This window comes from Chlorocebus sabaeus, chromosome 16 (assembly GCF_047675955.1).
Source record: "Chlorocebus sabaeus isolate Y175 chromosome 16, mChlSab1.0.hap1, whole genome shotgun sequence".
NCBI classification, from domain to species: Eukaryota; Metazoa; Chordata; class Mammalia; order Primates; family Cercopithecidae; genus Chlorocebus; species Chlorocebus sabaeus.
In genome coordinates, this window is record NC_132919.1 from 7,714,466 (window position 1) to 7,734,463 (window position 19,998).

At 43.8% G+C, this 19,998-nt stretch overlaps 1 protein-coding gene across 2 annotated transcripts; it reads left to right on the forward strand.

The window, feature by feature from the left end:
* Positions 1–189: 189 nt before the first annotated feature.
* On the forward strand, positions 190–15,587 carry CYB5D1 (cytochrome b5 domain containing 1). 2 transcript variants are annotated; one of them, XM_008010209.3, is made up of 4 exons: positions 190–579; positions 705–781; positions 908–1,126; positions 1,683–15,587. In XM_008010209.3, exons 1-4 carry the CDS (start codon positions 420–422, stop codon positions 1,911–1,913), a joined length of 687 nt encoding a protein of 228 aa, XP_008008400.1. In that variant the 5' UTR covers positions 190–419; the 3' UTR covers positions 1,914–15,587. The 2 variants fall into 2 exon arrangements, with proteins under 2 accessions (XP_008008400.1, XP_008008399.1); XM_008010208.3 differs by having other exon boundaries at positions 908–1,794.
* The last annotated feature ends 4,411 nt before the right edge of the window (positions 15,588–19,998 follow it).

Sequence of the window (19,998 nt, forward strand, 5' to 3'; positions counted from 1 at the left end):
TTTAGAAACTCTGGAATTTAGAGAGAATACCCTCTCATACTGCCTCCTCCCTTGTTTTTCTGTCTCAGAGAGAGAGTCTGTCATAAATATCCCATGTAGCCCAGGCCGCTAAATTAAAACGGAGCGTATTCGTTTTCTGCCCACCCCCGACTCCTGAAAGCGGCGCAACTCAATTACTTGATCCTTATATGCCCCGTGTGGGACTCATACTACGTTTCCCGTGAACACGTGCGGTCCAAGCCGCACCCCCTGATATTTATCTCAGTGGACGGTGGCCGGAAAAGGACAATGGTTTCCATGTCAGCGGATAAACGCTCTCCCCTCGGCTCCCGGACTCGACGGAGGTCGTAGTAGTAGTGAGTGCGTGCTGAGGAGCAAAGGAGTAACCAAGAGAGCCAGTGACCGACAGAGCAAGAGCCATGCCGCGCCGGGGCCTGGTGGCTGGGCCAGATTTGGAGTATTTTCAGCGTCGCTATTTCACGCCGGCGGAGGTGGCCCAACATAACAGGCCCGAAGACCTCTGGGTATCTTACCTGGGACGCGTGTACGACCTAACGTCATTGGCACAGGAATACAAGGGTAAGGGTCACGCGTTGGGCCGGGGCCGGAGTGTGTGTGCGTGTGTGTGTGTGTGTGTGCGCGCGCGCGCGCGCGTCTGCCTGGTTCTTGAAGGGCTGGCATTGACCGTGGCTGCTCTTTTCAAGGGAACCTGCTGCTGAAACCTATCGTGGAAGTTGCAGGCCAGGACATCAGCCACTGGTTTGATCCAAAGACCAAAGACGTGAGTTATGCTGAAATCTGGGGTTGTGGGTAGAGGCAATGGAGAGCGGGGATGGGAAGGAAAAGCAGAGGCTAGCCAGAGCATAATGACTGCTCTGATCCCCTCGCCCCAAACCCTCCTTTAAAGATCCGCAAGCACATAGATCCGCTGACCGGCTGCCTGAGGTACTGCACCCCGCGGGGTCGCTTTGTGCACGTTCCGCCTCAGCTGCCCTGTTCGGACTGGGCCAACGATTTTGGGAAGCCCTGGTGGCAGGGGTCGTATTATGAGGTGGGGCGGCTGTCTGCCAAGACCCGGAGCATCCGCATCATTAACACACTCACGTCGCAGGAGCACACACTGGAGGTGAGAACTGGTGACAAGGAGCAGGTTAGAGGGAATGGGGAATCCCAGCAAATCTCCAGGCCGATCTTCAGGGCAACATTTTTTTCCATAACCAGTGGGAGTGTATTTTCTGCCCTTTACATTGAGGCAACTGAGGAAAGCACAGCACCTAGGTCCCCAGGGTTGGTAATTCTAGGAGTGTCTGGGTCACAGGGGGACAAGAGACTCCTTTATAAGCCCGGGAACAGCAGTTTATGCATCTTAGTGATGGTGGTCCTTCGAAACTCTTACACGCCGTTTTGGACAGCAATTGAACTTTCTTTTTAATGTACTCTATTGCACGGATATAGTGAGGGGACAGTTGACCCTTTATGGCCATCTGGTAGTTAGAAGTGGCTGCCATTAAGAGCTGTAGGTCTTTTGGGCCTGTTCATTACATGCTGGAGTTTCATCTTTTTTTCTGGGGCCGTAGATTACCTGAAGCTGCTATCTGCCAAGGGAGGCACTTTGATCCTAGTGTGTGTATGTGTATACTCCATCCAGAATTCTGGGGGTGGGGTGCTTCTGTGTTCTCCAGGTGGGGGTTCTGGAGTCCATATGGGAAATCCTACACCGCTATCTCCCCTATAATGCACATGCTGCCAGCTACACGTGGAAATATGAAGGGAAGAACCTGAACATGGATTTTACCCTGGAAGAGAATGGGATCCGGGATGAGGAGGAAGAATTTGACTATCTCAATATGGACGGTACACTTCACACACCTGCAATACTTCTCTACTTCAATGATGACCTCACAGAGTTGTAGGAAAGGAGACGTACACTCATGTACACTCGAGATGTATTTCGAGTTTGGCTTTTTCTGTGCCTTGAGGAAAAGTGGTGGGGCCGAGGGGTGCCTGGGCCTAGATCTCCATTCCTCTCTAGGAGCTAGCCTGTGCCCTTCTGAAGTGTAAAGGTCCTATTCCCTGCCTTCATTACAATTTGCTCTGAGAAAATCAGTGAATTAATCTTTAGGAATGATACAAGAAGATCAAGTATCTTGGTTTAGGGAGATGTAGAAGAGGCTAGTCAGAGTTCAGGCAGAACTGTTTGATAGTTAAGAGAGAGTAGTTCTACAGGGGTGAGGGATGGAAGGACTTTGTTGGCAATGATGGAAATGAGATGTCTGCAGGAAGATGGGATTTACAAAGACAGGAATAGGAAATGTTTATCATTGACCACACAAAGCTGGCTTATCTTACTTGTAGAATAGTATTTGGCAGCTGAAACCCAAGGGAAAGAAAGGAAGTGAGTCATTACAGGCAATTCAGGCTAGATATTATGCTGGGTACTTCATATACCCTCTCCCCCCACCCCCCACAAAGAGAAGGGGTCTTGCTCTGTCACCCAGTCTGGAGTGCAGTGGCAAAATCATGGCTCACTGCAGCCTGGAGCTCTTGGGCACAAGTGATCCTCCCACCTCTGCCTTGAGTAGTTGGGACTTTGGGTGCACGCCACAATGCCTAATGTTTTCATTTTCTATAGACACAGGGTCTCACTGTGTTGCCCAGGCTGGTTTCAAACTCCTGGCCTCAAGTGATCCTCTTGCCTCAGCCTCCCAAATAGCCTCTTCAAGACAACTACCCTATAAGGTGGATTACTATTTTACAGATAAGTCCTTTGAAACTTTGAAAAGTTTAATAGCTCAAAGGCACACTAGGTAGTACCACTAGAGCCAGAATGCAAATTCAAGTCTACCCAACTCCAAAGTCCATGTTCTCTCAATATAAAGGGACCATCTCAATGTCTAATCTCATGTTAACATTTGTAACCACTGTTCTCAGAGCAAGTATTTGGGATGTGGCTTTTTCCTAGGCTCCTTGCACAATAGGAAACTGTGGTCCTATTGTACAGTTAGCAGTTATTGTCTCTGGTAGTTTGCAGAGTTCTCCTGTGGCGAAGAGGAGGCAAGGAAGGCTAAGTGTCAGCTAAGCAATAGCTATTGGGGCTACTTCCTTGTTAATCCCATACCCCAAATTTCTTTCCTGACCTTTTTGGGGCAAAGAGGTGGGTATTTACTAACTTGAGGGAAAACTAGGGTGGGGAAAAGGCCAGCAAATTAGTGACGCTTTGGTGAGGGAGAAAAAGGAGGCAGTTTGCCACTTGGAGAAGATGAGGAAGACAGGGTTGCAAGATGGTGACTCCAAAAGAGAGAACTTGACAGGGGTAATGTAAAGAGAGACGTTAAGTAAGTCAGAAAACTTTCCTGGTGACCAAAAGAGAACCACTATCGGGGGCAGTGGCTAGATTTGGTCTCCTTTAACTTAAGGAGGGGAGATTTGAGAATGACAGACAGGTGAACTTCCTGGCAGCAGCAAGCAAAACACAAATCAGGAAGAGTTTAGTGTGTCTTCTGGCGGGGGCATCAGGGCCCAGCACAGGAGAAGGTGACCCCTGTGAGATATCGTTGGGCTGTATAGGTGTTCTGAGGGGCTATGGGAGGCATGAACAGGAAACATTACCGTTGGCTTCAGCAGTTATCTGAATTTACTGTGAGGTGGAGGATTTAAATCTAATCTCATGGAATGCAGGAGTCTGTGAATTATCTAAATCAGTCATTTTGAGCTTTAATCAACTCTGCAATTACGTGTATCTTGTTTGCTCAATTAAACCCTGAACTATTTGAGAATGAAGGCTATGCTGTTCCTCTAGTGCAAGCCTCAGGGCCTGTCCTGTGCCTACGGGATGTCTTCATTCTGCCAAAATCTGTCCCTCTTCCAGAGACTCGTACTTCAATGCCTTTTGCCAGAAACACATCCCTTTCCTCACACATCCAGTCACTCATCAAGTGTAATCTGTCTCCTAAATATCTCTGGAACCTATCTTCTTTTCTCCAAGTTACCATCACCTCTTGTCTAAACTGCTATGGAAACTTCCTAACCTGTTCTCCCATTTCCACTTCTGCCTTCCATGCTGCAGTAAGAGTCAGCTATGAAAAACAAACCTAAACATCGAACTTTCCTTAGCTTCTTCAGTGGCTTCCACCTGCTTTTGGAATAAAGTCCTAAATTCAAAGACCTTGTATAAATCAGGCTCATCTCGCAACACCCCTCTTTGTTCTCTACGGCCCAGACACTGGCTTTCAGTTCATTACATGTCTTGCCGCGGAGCCCTCACACACTGTCCTCCCTGCCTGCAACACGCTTCCTTTCACTTTCTGCCTAGCTGATCCTAAATGTTCCTTCCTCAGTTCTTTTCTGATTTCTTGGTGGGTCAAGACTTCTGATAAATCGGTTAGCACCATACATTTTCCAGAGTTTTTGTTACAATTGTAAAATTATGGCTGTAATAGGCTGGCTGTACTGCTAGATTGTAAGCTCATGAGGGCAGAGATCTTGTTCACGTTTTGCTCACTGCTATATTCTCATTGCTGAGCACACAGTTGCTGCTCAATAAATTTTGAATGAACTCAAATGTTAAGTGAACTCATCTGTCTATAACTAGTGGGGGGGATGTTGTGTCCTAGTAGGCAAGGAAGGACGGAGGAATAGGATGTCTGGTTCCTGTGCTACAGTCTCTATCCACAGGATTCCCTTTCCCTGCTTCCCCTAGACCCCAAAACCAAAAGTTATTCCATAGAGTATCTCTGGCCAGGTGCAGTGGCTCATGCCTGTAATCCCAGAACTTTGGGAGGCCGAGGTGTGAGGATCATTTGAGGTCAGGAGTTCAAGACCAGCCTGGCCAACCTGGCAAAAGGCTGTTTCTACTAAAAATCCAAAAAATTAGCCGGGCGTAGTGGCGTGCACCTGTAATCCCAGCTACTTGGGAGGCTGAGGCAGGAGAATCGCCTGAACCCGGGAGACAGAGGTTGCGGTGAGCTGAGATAGCGCCATTGCACTCCAGCTTGGGCAACAAGAATGAAACTCCATCTCAAAAAAAAAAAAAAAAAAAAAAGGAGGGTCTCACTAGATTTTTTGGGGTCAATCCATCTGTCATTTCCCCATATGGCCACCAGGTGGCTGTAATTACTTACAGAGTCTGTGAGACAAGCCTGGAGGGAAAACCCTTCCAAAGTTAGGATGGAAAGGTGGCCCTTGGACATTTATAAGGGGGAGGGAAGGACAAGAAAACAAGGAAAAATCACACGGCCACCGTTCCATTAACATTAGGTTTATGCCCGCTTTTTTTTTTTTTTTTTTTTTTTTCCTTACAAGCACATGGCAGGAAAGGAGTGCAGTTAGGAATTCATGGGATAGAACAAAAAGGGGATCCTGATTACAGGTATGGGAGAGTATAGGGCAAGGTATGGAGCTGACAAAGGGATAAAGACATCAAAATTTTTAAAAATCATGTAATGCATTCATTTATTAATACTTTTAAAAAAATCTTTCCAGTAGGCACTGCTTTGTTCTCTAAATAGCCAAGTGGATATCTGCATGAGGATTATGTAAATAATGCTTTAGCCTAAAACCTAGAGAGCAAACAGAACATGAATGCAGGGTCCAAGTCCTCCTGTGGTAGTCTCTTTTGCCTTGGAGGGTGCTGGGTGGAGGGTGGAGTGCTGAAGGGAAGGCTGCCATCCCCAGTGAATCACAGAGCTTCAAAGGACTCAACTGGCAAGATTTCCCACAGGTGAGGTCCCTACATGCACATATTACTAGGGGTCATAAAGAGGCATATGTTCCTTGGAAGAAGCTTGCCTACTCACTGGGATAAAACATGCACACATGAAAAGGTAAATGAACATAGTACATGATAAAGGACTAAGTTATGGTATAGAAAAGTTTCTACCCTTACGGCAAGTCACAGGTGGATTACTAACCTGGCTGTCCTGAAACTGTTTCTAAATACTCTGTGTATGTGTGTGTCTGTGGATGTGTATTATTTTTGGAAAACGGTGCTATAATTTCCATCAGATTCTCCAAATCGCCCAACCCCCTACTTCTACTCCTGAAATAGCATGCACACACACACATACACAACAATAATTGAAAAAGCCTCAAAAGTCAAATATCAAAAGTGACAATACAATGTGGTCCCAATATTCTGGCACCTGTCTCAATGGTCTGCCTCAACCTGTGGCAGAACCATGGCAACCCATGGCAGAAATTCCTAAAGCTTTAACCTTTGGGGCTAAATTTATGATGAGTCTCAGGTACCAAATGTCATTGTACCAAATGTTAATCTGGCTGTACCTTGGAGCTGAGTAAAGGGATCTATCATTTGGTCTTGATACTATAACATCCAATCATACATCAGGATAAGGTTAATGCATCTAGCCCCACAGCTAAGTTTAGGGAGACCACATGGCTGGGCTGCTGTTGGGAGAACAGCCACTTGATGATGGGCCAGTAGAGCACACGGTTTAGCTGGAAGAGCACACAGAATTTGAAACCTGACTGATTTTTATCCTGGAAGCCAAAGATTAAGGATTCAGAATACAAATAAATATGCACCCCAAGTACTAGGTATTCTAGGCACACAGGAAGCACTAAAAAGAAAAAAACAAAAAGCTGGTGAATGAATAAGTGAAGCGAATCCATCAAAGTGGGGATGGGGGTAAAGGCTTAAGTGCAGTGGTGTGATCACAGCTCACTGTAACCTGAAACTCCTGAGCTCAGGCAATGCTCCTGCCTCCAAGTAGCACCACCATACCTGGCTAATTTTTTATTTTTGGTAGAGACAGGGTCTTCCTATGTTGCCCACACTGGTCTCAAACTCCTGGCCTCAAGCAGTCCTCCTGCCTAGGCCTCCCAAAGTGTTGGGATTATAAGCACGAGCCACCGTGCCTGGCCAATATTTTAAATAATTGTGTACCTAGACTGGGTGTGGAAGCTCACACCTGTAATCCCAGCACTTTGGGAGGCAGAAGGATCACTTGAGGCCAGGAGTTCAAGATAAGCCTGGCCAACACAGTGAAACCCTGTCTTTACTAAAAATACAAAAATTGACCAGGTGTGGTGGCAAATGCCTATAATCCCAGCTACTCAGGAGGCTGACGCAGAACTGCTTCAACCCAGGAGGCAGAGGCTGCAGTGAGCCAAGATCACGCCACTGCATTCCAGCCTGGGCAACAAAGTGAGACTCCATCTGAAAAAAAAAAAATTGTGTGCATGAAGCACAGTTTGTGTTAACTACTTGTGTGTAGAATGTTCTACTTGTGGTGTCGTGTAGGCATCTAAAAGTTTCAGATTTAGGAGGATTTTGGGTGTTAGATTAGGGATGCTCAACCTGTACATACACATGCCTATATATAAACATATTATGAATAGAGTGAAAGTACTATAAAGACACAGAATCACATGAGAATGACAGCTGAATGATCAGAGGCATATCTGAGGAGATGCTCACATGACTCATCTGTATTACCTGTAGAGCTGCATTTACCAACATTAATCCTCCCAACAAACTTAAGGCATAGGTACTATTTTCATTTATACTGAAAAACAACACTGAAGCAGAGAGAGGTTAAGTAACTTGCCAAAAGTCATACAACTAATAAGTACCAAGGAAGTCATAGCCCATCCAACTAACATACCGCCTCCCTGCATGTCAAACATAGGATGCTATTCTAGTTACCTACCACTGCTGTATTTTGCCAGTGAATCTGCAAGATGGGTAGGGCTCAGCAGGGATGGCTCATCCCTGGTGTGAACTGGGGTGGACTGTTGGGAGCTGAGGATCCACTTTCAAGATGGCTCACTCACATAGTTCTCAGTGCTGACTATCAGTTTTTCTCCACATGAGCCTCTACACGGGGCAGTCTGGGCTTCCTCACAGCATCCCAAGAGAACCAAGAGGAAGCCGAATCATGTGACCTAGCCTCAATTCCAAGGGGAGGGAACTACTCCCACCTCTCAGCGGGAAGAGTCTCAGAATTACACTGTAAGAAGAACACGTGGGATGTGAGACATTAATGTGGCCATATTTAGAAAATACAACCCACCAGAGATGCACTGGAGGTAAAAGGGGGTATCCAGCCCAGTCTAGGGAGGAGTGGAGGGGTGGTCTTTGAAGGGTTGTGTGTAGGGGAGATAGGGCATTGATACTTGAGCTGAGCCTTTCTTAAAAGCCTAGGTTGGAATCTTGGCCCTATCATGTATTCAATTCATTAAAATGATACTGAGCATCTGTCAGGCAGTCCTGGAAACTGTGGATACAAAAATTAATGACACAGTTTCTGCCCTCTAGGAGCTTAGAGTTTAGTGGGAGATTCACAGGAAGTTTGTGAGTCTCTTAACTTGTCATCCTGCTTCCTTATTTACACAGTAGCCACAGAGGTTGTTTTTTTTTTTTTTTTTTTTTTGAGATGGAGTCTCGCTCTGTCACCCAGGCTGGAGTGCAGTGGTGCGATCTTGGCTCACTGCAAGCTCTGCCTCCCAGGTTGACGCCATTCTCCTGCCTCAGCCTCCCGAGTAGCTGGGACAACAGGTGCCTGCCACCACGCCCAGCTAATTTTTTTTTTTTTTTTTTTAGTAGAGATGGGGTTTCACCACGTTAGCCAGGATGGTCTTGATCTCCTGACCTCGTGATCCGCCCGTCTCGGCCTCCCAAAGTGCTGGGATTACAGGCGCGAGCCACCGCACCCGGCTGCCATGGGGAACTTTTAAAATTCCCATGTTAAAAGTCTTCAAAGGCAACCTACTTCTCTTAAGATGAACTTAGAAACCCTTACTATGGTCCAGAAGGTAAGATTTGGCTCTTCCAGGCTCTTCTTTGTCTCCCACATTGGCCTTTCAGTTTCTGAAATGCCCCCCAAGCTTTGCATCAGAGCCTTCCTACATGCTGTTCCTCTGCGTGGAACACTCCACCCACCACTCTTCAGCTGGCCACCTGACTCCTTAAAGTTGCTTAAATGACACTTTCTCTGATACCTCCAATTATGTCAAGTCCTTTAACATGCCCTCCCCAGGGTGCTCTGAAATGTCATAATTATAATTAAAGTATTTAGGGTAATTCACTGTTTAATGTCCATTTTCTTTCCTTCTTAGACTGTAAGCACCATGGGGGCAAGGGCCACATCTCTTATTTGTGAAATACCCAGCACCTAGCCCAGTGCCCAGCCCAGAGCAGTCACTCAATAAATACAGAAAGAACAAATATTTGGTGAATGCTACAAAAGAGCTAAGTATGAAACACACATCAGGAGCACCTAACCCAGTCTAGGGGGGACCAAGCCTTCTGGGGAAGTATCATCTCAAGCTAAGATGTGAAGGACAAGGAGGAGTCAGTCAAGTGGGGAGGAAGAGGACAAGGGATAGGTGGAAGAGAGAATGCTTCCTGCACAGGATAAGAAGAAATGCAAACGTAGATTGGAAAGTGTGGAGAGCTCGGAGGCAGAAGGAACTGCTGCATGGTAAAGCTAAGAGGAAAATGGGAGGCAGGGGGAGGGAAGCCAATGAGAGATGCTGAGCCAGGCCAAATCATAGAAGGCTTTGTAAACCAGGATAAGTTTTTTTAAAAATTGAGACATAATTCACATATCATAATATTCACCTTTTTATAGTGTACAATTCCAAGTTAAGTGTTTTATGTTTTGTTTTGTTTTGTTTTTGAGATGGTGTCTTGCTCTTGTTGCCCAGGCTGGAGTGTAATGGCATGATCTTGGCTCACTGCAACCTTCGCCTCCCGGGTTCAAGCAATTCTCCTGCCTCAGCCTCCTGAGTAGCTGGGATTACAGGTGTGCGCCACTACACCTGGCTAATTTTTGTATTTTTAGTAGAGACGGGGTTTCACCATGTTGGCCAGGCTAGCCTTGAACTCCTGACCTCATGATCCGCCCGTCTGGGCCTCCCACAGTGCTGGGATTACAGGTGTGAGCCACTGCGCCTGGCCCAGAGTTAAGGGTTTTATAGAGAGAATCACATGATCAGATTTGCATTTTCAAAAGGTGACTTGACTACAATGTCAAGAGAGAAGGAAATGAGGGAGAGAAAGTGGAGACAGAGAGACTGGCGCTAATGCAGTAGTCCAGGTGAGATCCAAAGGCAGCCACAATTAGGTTATTGTGGCAGTGGAGATCAGAGATGAACTGAAGTTAAGAGAGAATAGGAGGACTTGATCATCTGGGTAGGGGTCTAAGGCAAAGGGAGGAGTCAAGGATGACACCTGTGTCTGGCCTGGATAACTGGGAGGATGGTGAAAGGAACTGCTGGAAGAGGACTTTGGGAAGGAAAGTGATGAATTTTTAGTTAGTTGTATGAGGTAACTCTGGGGCATGCAGTCACATGTCCAGATCTTATTGGATATATAGGACTGGATCCTGAAAGACAGCTCTGGGCTAGAGTTATAGGTGTGGGAATTATTGACAGATAGCAGCTGTAGCTAGTCAAGGATCAGATCCCCTTAAGGGTGAAGTGTAATCTACATAGAGGTTTGGGGAGGAGGAAAGGACACTGGAAAGGAAGAGCTAGAGGGATGAAAGAGGCCAAGCGGGAAATGTTGCCACAGAAGCCAAAGAGAGAGCATAGAAGAGAGGGGAGCGGTCAACAGCATCAAGTGCTCCATGGAGATCACGTAAGATGAAGACCTGAGCGACCATGGATTCTGCAAATAGGTCACGGTGGCTTTGTTAGAGAAGCCAGGCTGCAGTTGGACAAGGTATGCATGGGATATTCTTAGAAGAAATTCAAATGCAGAAAGGAGGAGTGTTCTGGCTTTATAACCATGCACAGAATATTTAAATACCTTCCTTTGGATTCCGTTTCTTCAACCATAAAATACAGATAATAGAAAGTAAGGTGACAGTAGGGCAACAGGCAAGATCCAGGACATGGTCACCCTAAAAAGATGCTACCTTATAGTGTTATTGAGAAGATTAAATAAGGAATGGGAACCTGCCCAGCACTATAGAGAGTCCTTGGAAAAGACACTCAGAAAGCCTTAGTTTTCTTTCCCATTCCTTGTGCTAGCCATTCTTTATTTAGTAATGAATCCTCCCCTCAGGATTTTAAGATTTGGCATTTTTCAGCATCCAGGTAACATCTGACATGATTAGAAAATTACAGACTGTATCTGTGACTAACATTCAGTTTCCAACCTAACAATAGTGTTTATTCCTCCATTAGGAGAAGTTTTTGAGTCAAGTAAAATATGGTTTGTTTCATATCATGCCAGAATTGAGCTTCCTTACACAGTGATGAAAGCAAGGGAATGGGGCCAATTACTGAGAGAAGAGTAACTAAAGTCAGTCCTTTGCTCCTAAAGGAGTTTAAGGTGCTTAAGCTCATAACTCAGGTTGTGAATCTTCTCACCTTGCAATCATCTTAAGTGAATCTCTGAAGAGAGAAGTGGCTAACAGTAAACTTGATGGTTTAGAGTAACAGCTACCAATTATCGAGTACCTTATTACAGCCAGTGCTTTATGTAAGTTAGCTCACGTAACCCTCACCACAACCCTTTGAGATAGGCATTAATACTGCTGTTTTACAGATGAAGGAGCTAAGACTTGAGGGATAAACAGCTTGCCCAGGGCCATAGTTATTAAGTGGCAGAGCTTGGATTCCAGGTGTTACCTTTCTGACACCAAAGTTCAAACTCTTCCTCTAATGAAGTGAGTGGATAACTTTATTATTGACTCTGGGATACATTTTAGGAGTTCTACAGTTTTGGAATATAGAATAATTTGATTTTAATGTACTAATTATGTCTCATTCAGTCTGAAATAAAAATGATTCTCAGTCGAGTACAGTGGCTGATGCCTATAATCCCAGCACTTTGGGAGGCTGAGATGGGTGGATTACTTCATGTCAGGAGTTCGCACCAGCCTGGCCAACATGGTGAAACCCCATCTCTACTAAACATACAAAAATTAGCCGGGCTTGGTGGTGAGCTCCTGTAATCCCAGCTACTTGGAAGGCTAAGGCAGGAGAATCACTTGAACCCAGGAGGCAGAGGTTGCAGTGAGCCAAGATCACACCACTGCACTCCAGCCTGGGCGACAGAGCAAGACTCCGTCTCAAAAAAAAAAAAAAAAAAAAAAAAGATTTCCTTTACAGACTGGAGTGCTAGATGGCAAAAGGGCCCAAGAGCAAGTGAAGGGGTAAGAGGAAGCCAGCGTGGGTTGGCATTTCCCATGACAAATTTATAACCTAAAGGATAGTTAATCAGCTGGGAAAAGTGTGCAATTCTGCCAAAACAACTGGGGCTTGAAAACAGATGAAAAGCAAGATACTTCTAGCTGGTCAGCCAACAGAAAACTATTAAGAAATTGTTAAAAAGCAATGTCAAATGGGAAAAAGTTTGGTTTTTGCCATTTTGTATAGGACTATTCAGTTTCCATCACAGTGGTCAATCGAAAAAGATCTACAGTTGGGCATGGTGGCCCCTGTGCTTGTAGCCCCAGCTACTCCAGAAGCTGAGGTGGGAGGCTCGCTTGAGCCTGGGAGGCAGTTGCTGCAGTGAGCTGAGATCATGCCACTGCACTCCAGCCTGGGTGACAGAGCAAGACTCTGTCTCGAAAAATAAAATAAATTTTAAAAAGCAGATCTAAAAAACTTGCAGAGGGCAAAGACAACAATTACAATTTTGGGCTTACATCTTCCTCCTTCTGATTAAGATGATATGCCTTACTCAGTGAAAGCAAGGAAAAGGATTTAGCTAAAAGGCAGCAATAGAAGGATGAGCAGACCAGATAAAATCTTTTAATCAATTAAAAAACAAACAAAAAATCTTTTAATTGAAAAGATATATTGCAGTATTTGGGTTCTTTATTAGGTACTGGAAGTACAGAGAACTATTCCATAGCTCAGAAGTTGAGTTACTTCTATTTTAAAATTTATTTATTTTGGCCAGGCACGGTGGCTCACGCTTGTAATGCTAGCACTCTGGGTGGCCGAGGTGGGCAGATCACCTGAGGTCAGGAGTTCAAGACCAGCCTACCCAACATGGTGAAACCCCGTCTCTACTAAAAAAAATACACAAAAATTAGCCTGGTGCTAATTTTTAAATTAGCACCAGGTTGTTTTAAAAAACAAACAAACAAACAAACAAACAAAAAACAATGTCCAATTCTTGAGCCATCACACCATCCAGTTTTCTTTTTTCAGGTCTACTATGGTCCACAAGTTTAGGTATAAATGCCCACCTCTCAATAGCTCTGACCTTAAGCAAGATATTTCACCTCCCTTTGTCTGTTTTCTCATCTGTAAAATGGGTATTAGGATAGTTTCTACTTTATAAGGTTATTGAAAGGAGTGAGTTAGTACATATTAAGTACATCTTAGTTCCTGGATACAGAGTAAAACTCAATAAAAGTCAGCAATCATCATCCTATTGTTCATCTTTTTTTTTTTTTTTTTTTTTTTTTTTTTTGAGACGGAGTCTGGCTCTGTCACCCAGGCTGGAGTGCAGTGGCCAGATCTCTGCTCACCGCAAGCTCCGCCTCCCGGGTTTATGCCATTCTCCTGCCTCAGCCTCCCAAGTAGCTGGGACTACAGGCGCCGCCACCTCGCCCGGCTAGTTTTTTGTACTTTTTAGTAGAGACGGGGTTTCACCGTGTTAGCCAGGATGGCCTCGATCTCCTGACCTCGTGATCCGCCCGTCTCGGCCTCCCAAAGTGCTGGGATTACAGGCTTGAGCCACCGCGCCCGGCCTTGTTCATCTTTTGTACATATACTTTACTACTTTTGTTTTTTTCTATTGGTCTTTTTCTTATTGTTGATTTCTGTGACATCTTTATTTCATCAAGAATACAAACACTAGCTCGCTATCTTCCTATTTCCTTACTCCTGCTATTATACAATATTGGAGTAATACTGGAGCCAGTACCCCACCCTAGCAGCTTCTTGATCACAGAAGAAACAGGAAGTAGATCTCTGGTGGGCCAGTTCTAAAATGTTCTTTTTTCTTTTCTTCTTTTTTTTTTTTTTCTTTGAGGTGGAGTCACTCTGTCACCCAGGCTGGAGTGCAGTGGCGCAATCTTGGCTCAATGAAACCTCCACTTCCCAAGTTCAAGAGATTCTCCCGCCTCAGCTTTCCGAGTAGCTGGGATTACAGGCATGCGCCATGATGCCCGGCTATTTTTTGTATTTTTAGTAGTGATGGGGTTTCACCATGTTGGCCAGGCTGGTCTCGAACTCCTGACCTCAAGTGATCCACCCATCTCAGCTTCCCAAAGTGTTGGGATGACAGGCATGAGCCACCAAGCCTGTCCTTACAATGTTCTTGTCACTCTGGAAACCCAGTCTGTAGTTCTTCTTTGGCCCTTCCAAAGCCCTAGTTTCCTGGATAAAGTATCTTTCTGAGCTAGTTTCTGTTATGTCTGAGCTCTATTAGAGCATACAGTATTTACTGAATAAAATGATCTGTCATAAATGGCACAAATGTTTTCCTAGCTAGTCTTTTAACTTTATGATGTTTTCTTACATAGTAAAATTTAGTTTCATTGAGTTAAATGTATCCACGTTTTCCTTTATGGTTGATGCTTGTTGTGTGCTGAAGCCTTTTTCATCCCCAAGATCAGGAAAATATTCTTCCACACTTTTTCTATCTCATTCTAGTTCTCTAAAAAATTTTTTGGTCTTGATGAATTGAGCAGAATTACATTTTTGTTTTGTTTTGTTTTGTTGAGACGGAGTCTTGCTCTGTTGCCCAGGCTGGAGTGCAGTGGCACAATCTCGGCTCACTGCAACCTCCGCGTTCAAGTGATTCTCCTGCCTCAGCCTCCTGAGTAGCTTGGATTGCAGGTGCCCGCCACCATGCCCGGCTAATTTTTGTATTTTTAATAGAGATGGGGTTTCACCATGTTGGTCAGGCTGGTCTTGAACTCCTGACCTTGTGATCAGCCCACCTCGGCCTCCCAAAGTGCTGGGATTACAGGCCTGAGCCACTGTGCCTGGCCAATTTTTGTTTTTAATGTCACAATTTAATCCATCTAAAAACTAGTTTAGTAAATGGTAAGGATCCACCTTTTATATTTTCACAAATAGTTTTCCATTTATCAATTATGCATCATTATTTATCAATAATCCTTTGCCCCACTGATTTAAAGTATCACCTTTGCCATATATTAAACACTTGAAGCAGTCAACAGATATTTATTTACAGGGTGCCTAATGTGCGCCTGGTGCTAGACTGATACCACAGTGGAGAAGGGTGACAGGGCCCCTCCTCTCTGGAGCCTAATGAGAAAGATAAAGGATAATATGGTAGCACATAGGAGGGGCGCCTATTATAAGCTTGGAGAGTCAGGGGAGTTTAGTGCATGCCTGCTTACTGTGTGTCAGACACAGTACTAAAGACCTTAAAAGTATAATTCCATTGACTTGGTAATATTAGGGCTTCACAAAAAGACTTACATATTGCCATTTTAGTGGAAGAAACCAACTCCGAGAAGTGGAAGCAGCATATGAACCCAGCCCTGTTTCCCAAGTCCAAGTTCTTAAGTACCATGGCTGACCACTAATCCATACAGCACTGCCTCTTTGAAGGGGGACTGATGAGGAGGAGCCAGAGAGGCAAAGGAAAAACCAGGAATGCAAAACTACAGAAGTCAAGCAAATTATTTTTCAAAAAGGGGTCAGGTGAAGAACTAAGAACATCCTCTGATTTTTAGCAACCAGGAGGTTGTTGGTAATTTGGTGAAAGCAGCTGTAGTGGGGGTAGAGGGCTGGACAACGAGTAGGCAAGTAGACACTGAGGGCAGTTAATTCTTTCAAGAGGCTTGGCTGTGAATGGACACAGTGCGGTAAGGTGGCAGCTAAAGGGGTCCAGAGTATTTCTTTCAAAGATAAGGAGATTTGAGCACATTTTAATGTGGTTGGGAAAGAGCAAGTGGAATGGGAAATAAAGGACTGAGTTAGAGGATCGCTGGTAACCACAGTCCCTGAGAAGGTGGCAGGGGTGAGACCAAGAGCCCAAGTATAGGGATTAGCTTCAGACAGGACAAGAGGAAAGGATAAAAGGACAAATATGGACAGAGTTAAACATGTAGTTGAGTGTTGGAATTTCAAGGGAGTTCTCATAGGATAATCCAGCTCCTGGAAGTAGATAAGATTTTCTATCTATTATGATATTAAAATGAACATATGTATCCTGTTCTTTAAAATGAACTAGTATAAGGAGAAGGTTTTGAGGAAGTCACCGTGGAGAACGCAGCTGACTAGGAGAAAGGATGAGCAGAAACACTGGTCTCAATGGTCATGGTGTTTTCTTCAGCAGCCCTTTGCATCGTGGGTGTAAACAAGCAACCAAAGTGATACAAGGCCAGGGGTTTGCAGGAAGGAAAATAAGAAGAGGGCACCAAGACAGTGGCAGGAGCGTGGTTAAAATGATAGACCAGGGAATTTAAGCTGGATAGGAAAAGAGGTGAAGATGGTATAGCTGATTAGGAGAAAATGAGGAGCTAAGGGACTATAGTGTCTCATGGTGGGTCCAGGAATAGAGTAGAAGTAAATGAGGGGGCTGGAAGGATAGAAAGTTGTGGCCCAAGTTGGGGGTTTGAATTTAATATTTCAAAAGGAAGTCCAGAGATGGGGTCAGAAGTGGGATGGCTAGACAGGTCTCTGGAAATAAGGGGATCAAGGGACCAAAAAGTCTGGGTGATGAATAGATCATTCATGTCGATCCTAAGGTCACTGAAGATGATGGCAGGACTAAGTCAGGTGTCAGTCTTCAATGAATGAAAGAAATGTCAGGAGGTAAGTAGAAAACAGTGAGGAAGAGAAGGTAAGGAACACACAGCAAGACTGCTGCAGCCTTAAAGAAATAGGCGCTTCTTACACAAGATGAGGGAATCTGGAGGCAACAGTAGAGATACAGAATTAGCCAGGCGCAGTGGCTCACGTCTGTAATCCCAGCACTTTGGGAGGCCAAGGTGGGTGGATCACTTGAGGTCAGAAGTTCAAGACTAGCCTGGCCAACATGGTGAAAACCCCATCTCTACTAAAAATACAAAAATTAGCTGGGTGTGGTGGCGGGCACCTGTAATCCTAGCTACCTAGCAGGCTGAGGCAGGAGAATCACTTGAACTGGGAGGTGGAGGTTGGTGAACTAAGATTGTGCCACGGCATTCCAGCCTGGGCAATAAGAGCAAAACTCCGTCTCAAAAAACAAAAACAAAAACAAAAATTAAAATTAAAAAAGGGTGGGTGTGGTGGCTCACACCTGTAATCCCAACACTTCGGAAGGCCACTGGTGGGAGGATCGCTTGAGGCCAAGAGTTTAAGACCAGTTTGAACAACACAGCGAGATTCCATCTCTATAAAACATTTTAAAACTATCCAGTTGTGGTAGTGTGTGCCTGTAGTCCAGCTACTGGTGAGGCTGAGGCAGGAGCAAAGCTTGAGCCTAGGAGTTGGAGGCTGCAGTGAGCTATGATCACACCACTGCACTCCAGCCTGGGTGACAAAGCAAGACCCTGTCACTAAAATGAAACAAAACAAAAAACCCTCCGTAAGCAATATTTTAATGGTTTCTCACAATCTTTCATCGATATCTAACTTCCTCACTAAAACTGGCTTTAAAGGTGACCAAATGACAAGTACAATACTTTTCTTGGTTTGTACTGTTTTTCTAGAGACAAGGTCTCACTGTGTTGCCCAGGCTGCAGTGCAGTTGTATAATCATAGCTCACTGCAGGCTCCAGCTCCTGGGCTGAGCTCTCCTTCTGCCTCAGTTTCCTGAGTAGGTAGGACTACAGGCACAAGCCACCATGCCTGGCTAATTTTTAAACTTTTTTTGTAGAGATAGTCTTGCTATGTTGCTCAGGCTGGTCTTAAACTCCTGGCCTCAAGGGATCCTCCTCTCTTGGCCTCCCAGAGCGCACTGGGATTACAGGTGTGAGTCACTGTATTGGCTGGTTTGTATTAAAAAAAATTCAGATAGAATTCATATACCTTATTCACCATTTTAAAGTGAATTCAGGGGTTTTTAGGATATTCACAAAGCTGTGCAACTATCACCATTATCCAGAATTCCAGACATTTCCATCACCCCAAAAAGAAACCCATATCCATTAGCAGTCCCTCCCATTCTTCCCGCCCCTGAAACCTGCGCAACCACTGATCTACCAGTTGCCTATTCTGGACATTTCATATAAATGGCATCAAATAATATGTGGCCTTTTATGTCTAACTTCTCTTACTTAGCATAATGTTTTCAAAGTTCATCCATCTTGTAGCATGTATCAGTACTCCATTCCTTTTTACGGCTGAATAATATTCCACTGCATGGATATACTGTATTTATCTGTTCGTCAGTTGCTGGATATTTTTATTTACACTTTTTGGCTATTATGAATAATGCTTCTAAGAAGATTCATGCACAACTTTATGTGTGGACATATGATTCAATTATCTTGGGTGTACACTTAGTATTGACATTGCTAGGTCATATGGTAGCTCTGTATTTAACTTTTTGACGAACTGTCAGTTTGTACTCTTCTTGATTCCCATGAAGCATCTAGTATCAATGATCGCGCCTTCCTTCTGAAGCTGTCTTCTTATTCTACCATATCAACACTACCTGGTATACTTACCACTTGAACAACTTGTTTTTCTTTGGCTTCTCCTCTCCCCACTCCATCCTTCAAAGTTCTCCCAAGGTTCTGACCTCTACTCTTCACTTGATATACAAAAATTCTTACCCTTTAAAGAGGTACCAACTCCTACTATACCCTATCATGAACTTAACACTCCAGCCATATGAGGTCTACATACTACCTGCTAAATTCTTTCTTATCACACCTAAACTGCCTTTTTTCTTCCTCTGTGCTACACAAATCTCAGTTATTTGTGAGCTAACCTCAAATGCAACTACATATGAAAGTTATTTACTTGTTTCCCTGCTCCCAACCAAGAAAGAGCTTTCTTCTCTGAATGCTGATTTTACAGCCCATAACCATCATCACAATCATATATTGCTACTTAGGTTTTTATGTCTGTTTTATGCCTTATCTCAAAAAATGTCCCTCCTCCCTTCACCTAGTCAATCTCTTGGTCACTAAAAAATTTTCAAATTGCTTTATAAGATGTACAATGAAAAAATAATTCCCCTTCCCAATGGCAACTACTGTAGTTTCCTGTATATTCTTCCAGGAATATTCTATGGATATTCACATATTTTTTTCTTTCATAAATGTTACCATGTTATATATGCTCTTCTGTACCTTCCCTTTTTCCCTCTCATATTTTAATTATTCTTTAAAGTGGAACCTCACTAATGTTTTAAAAACCCTAACTATATTACATCTACTGATTGTACTTTGCTTACACAGTTTCACTTCAAAGAACCAGAGATTCATTAGGAATTATTTCTTTAGAGAAGTCATACTACTTTTTATCCCACTTGGCTCCAGTTGCTAATGTAATCAATGAAGCTACTTAATTTTGTTTACATAAATAATAAATACTTTCTCATTGTAAAAATTCAGAATTATCCATGAAGCAAAAATCCCCCTTGACTATTTTTTCCTGAAAGTAACCAATGTTACCAGTTTGGTATGTATACTTCCAGCATTTTTAAAGGCATTTAAATCCAAATAAATATATCAGTAAAAATATTATTGTTTTAATTTCTTTAAACATAAACTAAATGATGTCATAACATATATATTGTTTTACAATTTTTCTTGTTTCCATTCAACAATATATTAACCATGTCTCTACATATAGAAGTAACTCATTTCTCTTTTCTTTTTAATGGCCTGCGACACAGCCCCAGGAAATCCTGACAACATGTGCCCCAGTAACTCCTTTTTCTTAATTGCTGTGTAGTTTGTTTAGCTATTCCTCACTATTGGAGATTCAGGGTGTTTCCAGTTTTTTGCTGTTACAAACAATGTTGTAATGAACGGCTCTGTAATGTCACCCTATGCACAAGTATGGTGACTGTTTCTCTATAATAAATGGTAAGAAGTGGAACTCTGTGTCAGAAAACACTAAGTTTATAAGTATAATAGATACTATTAAATT

Bases quoted from the DNA above. Each gene is read 5' to 3' on its own strand.
- CYB5D1 (XM_008010208.3), top strand. From the start codon at position 420: ATGCCGCGCCGGGGCCTGGTGGCTGGGCCAGATTTGGAGTATTTTCAG. The intron at 580-704 runs GTAAGGGTCACG...GCTCTTTTCAAG, and splicing joins ATTGGCACAGGAATACAAGG to GGAACCTGCTGCTGAAACCT. The intron at 782-907 runs GTGAGTTATGCT...CCTCCTTTAAAG, and splicing joins TTGATCCAAAGACCAAAGAC to ATCCGCAAGCACATAGATCC.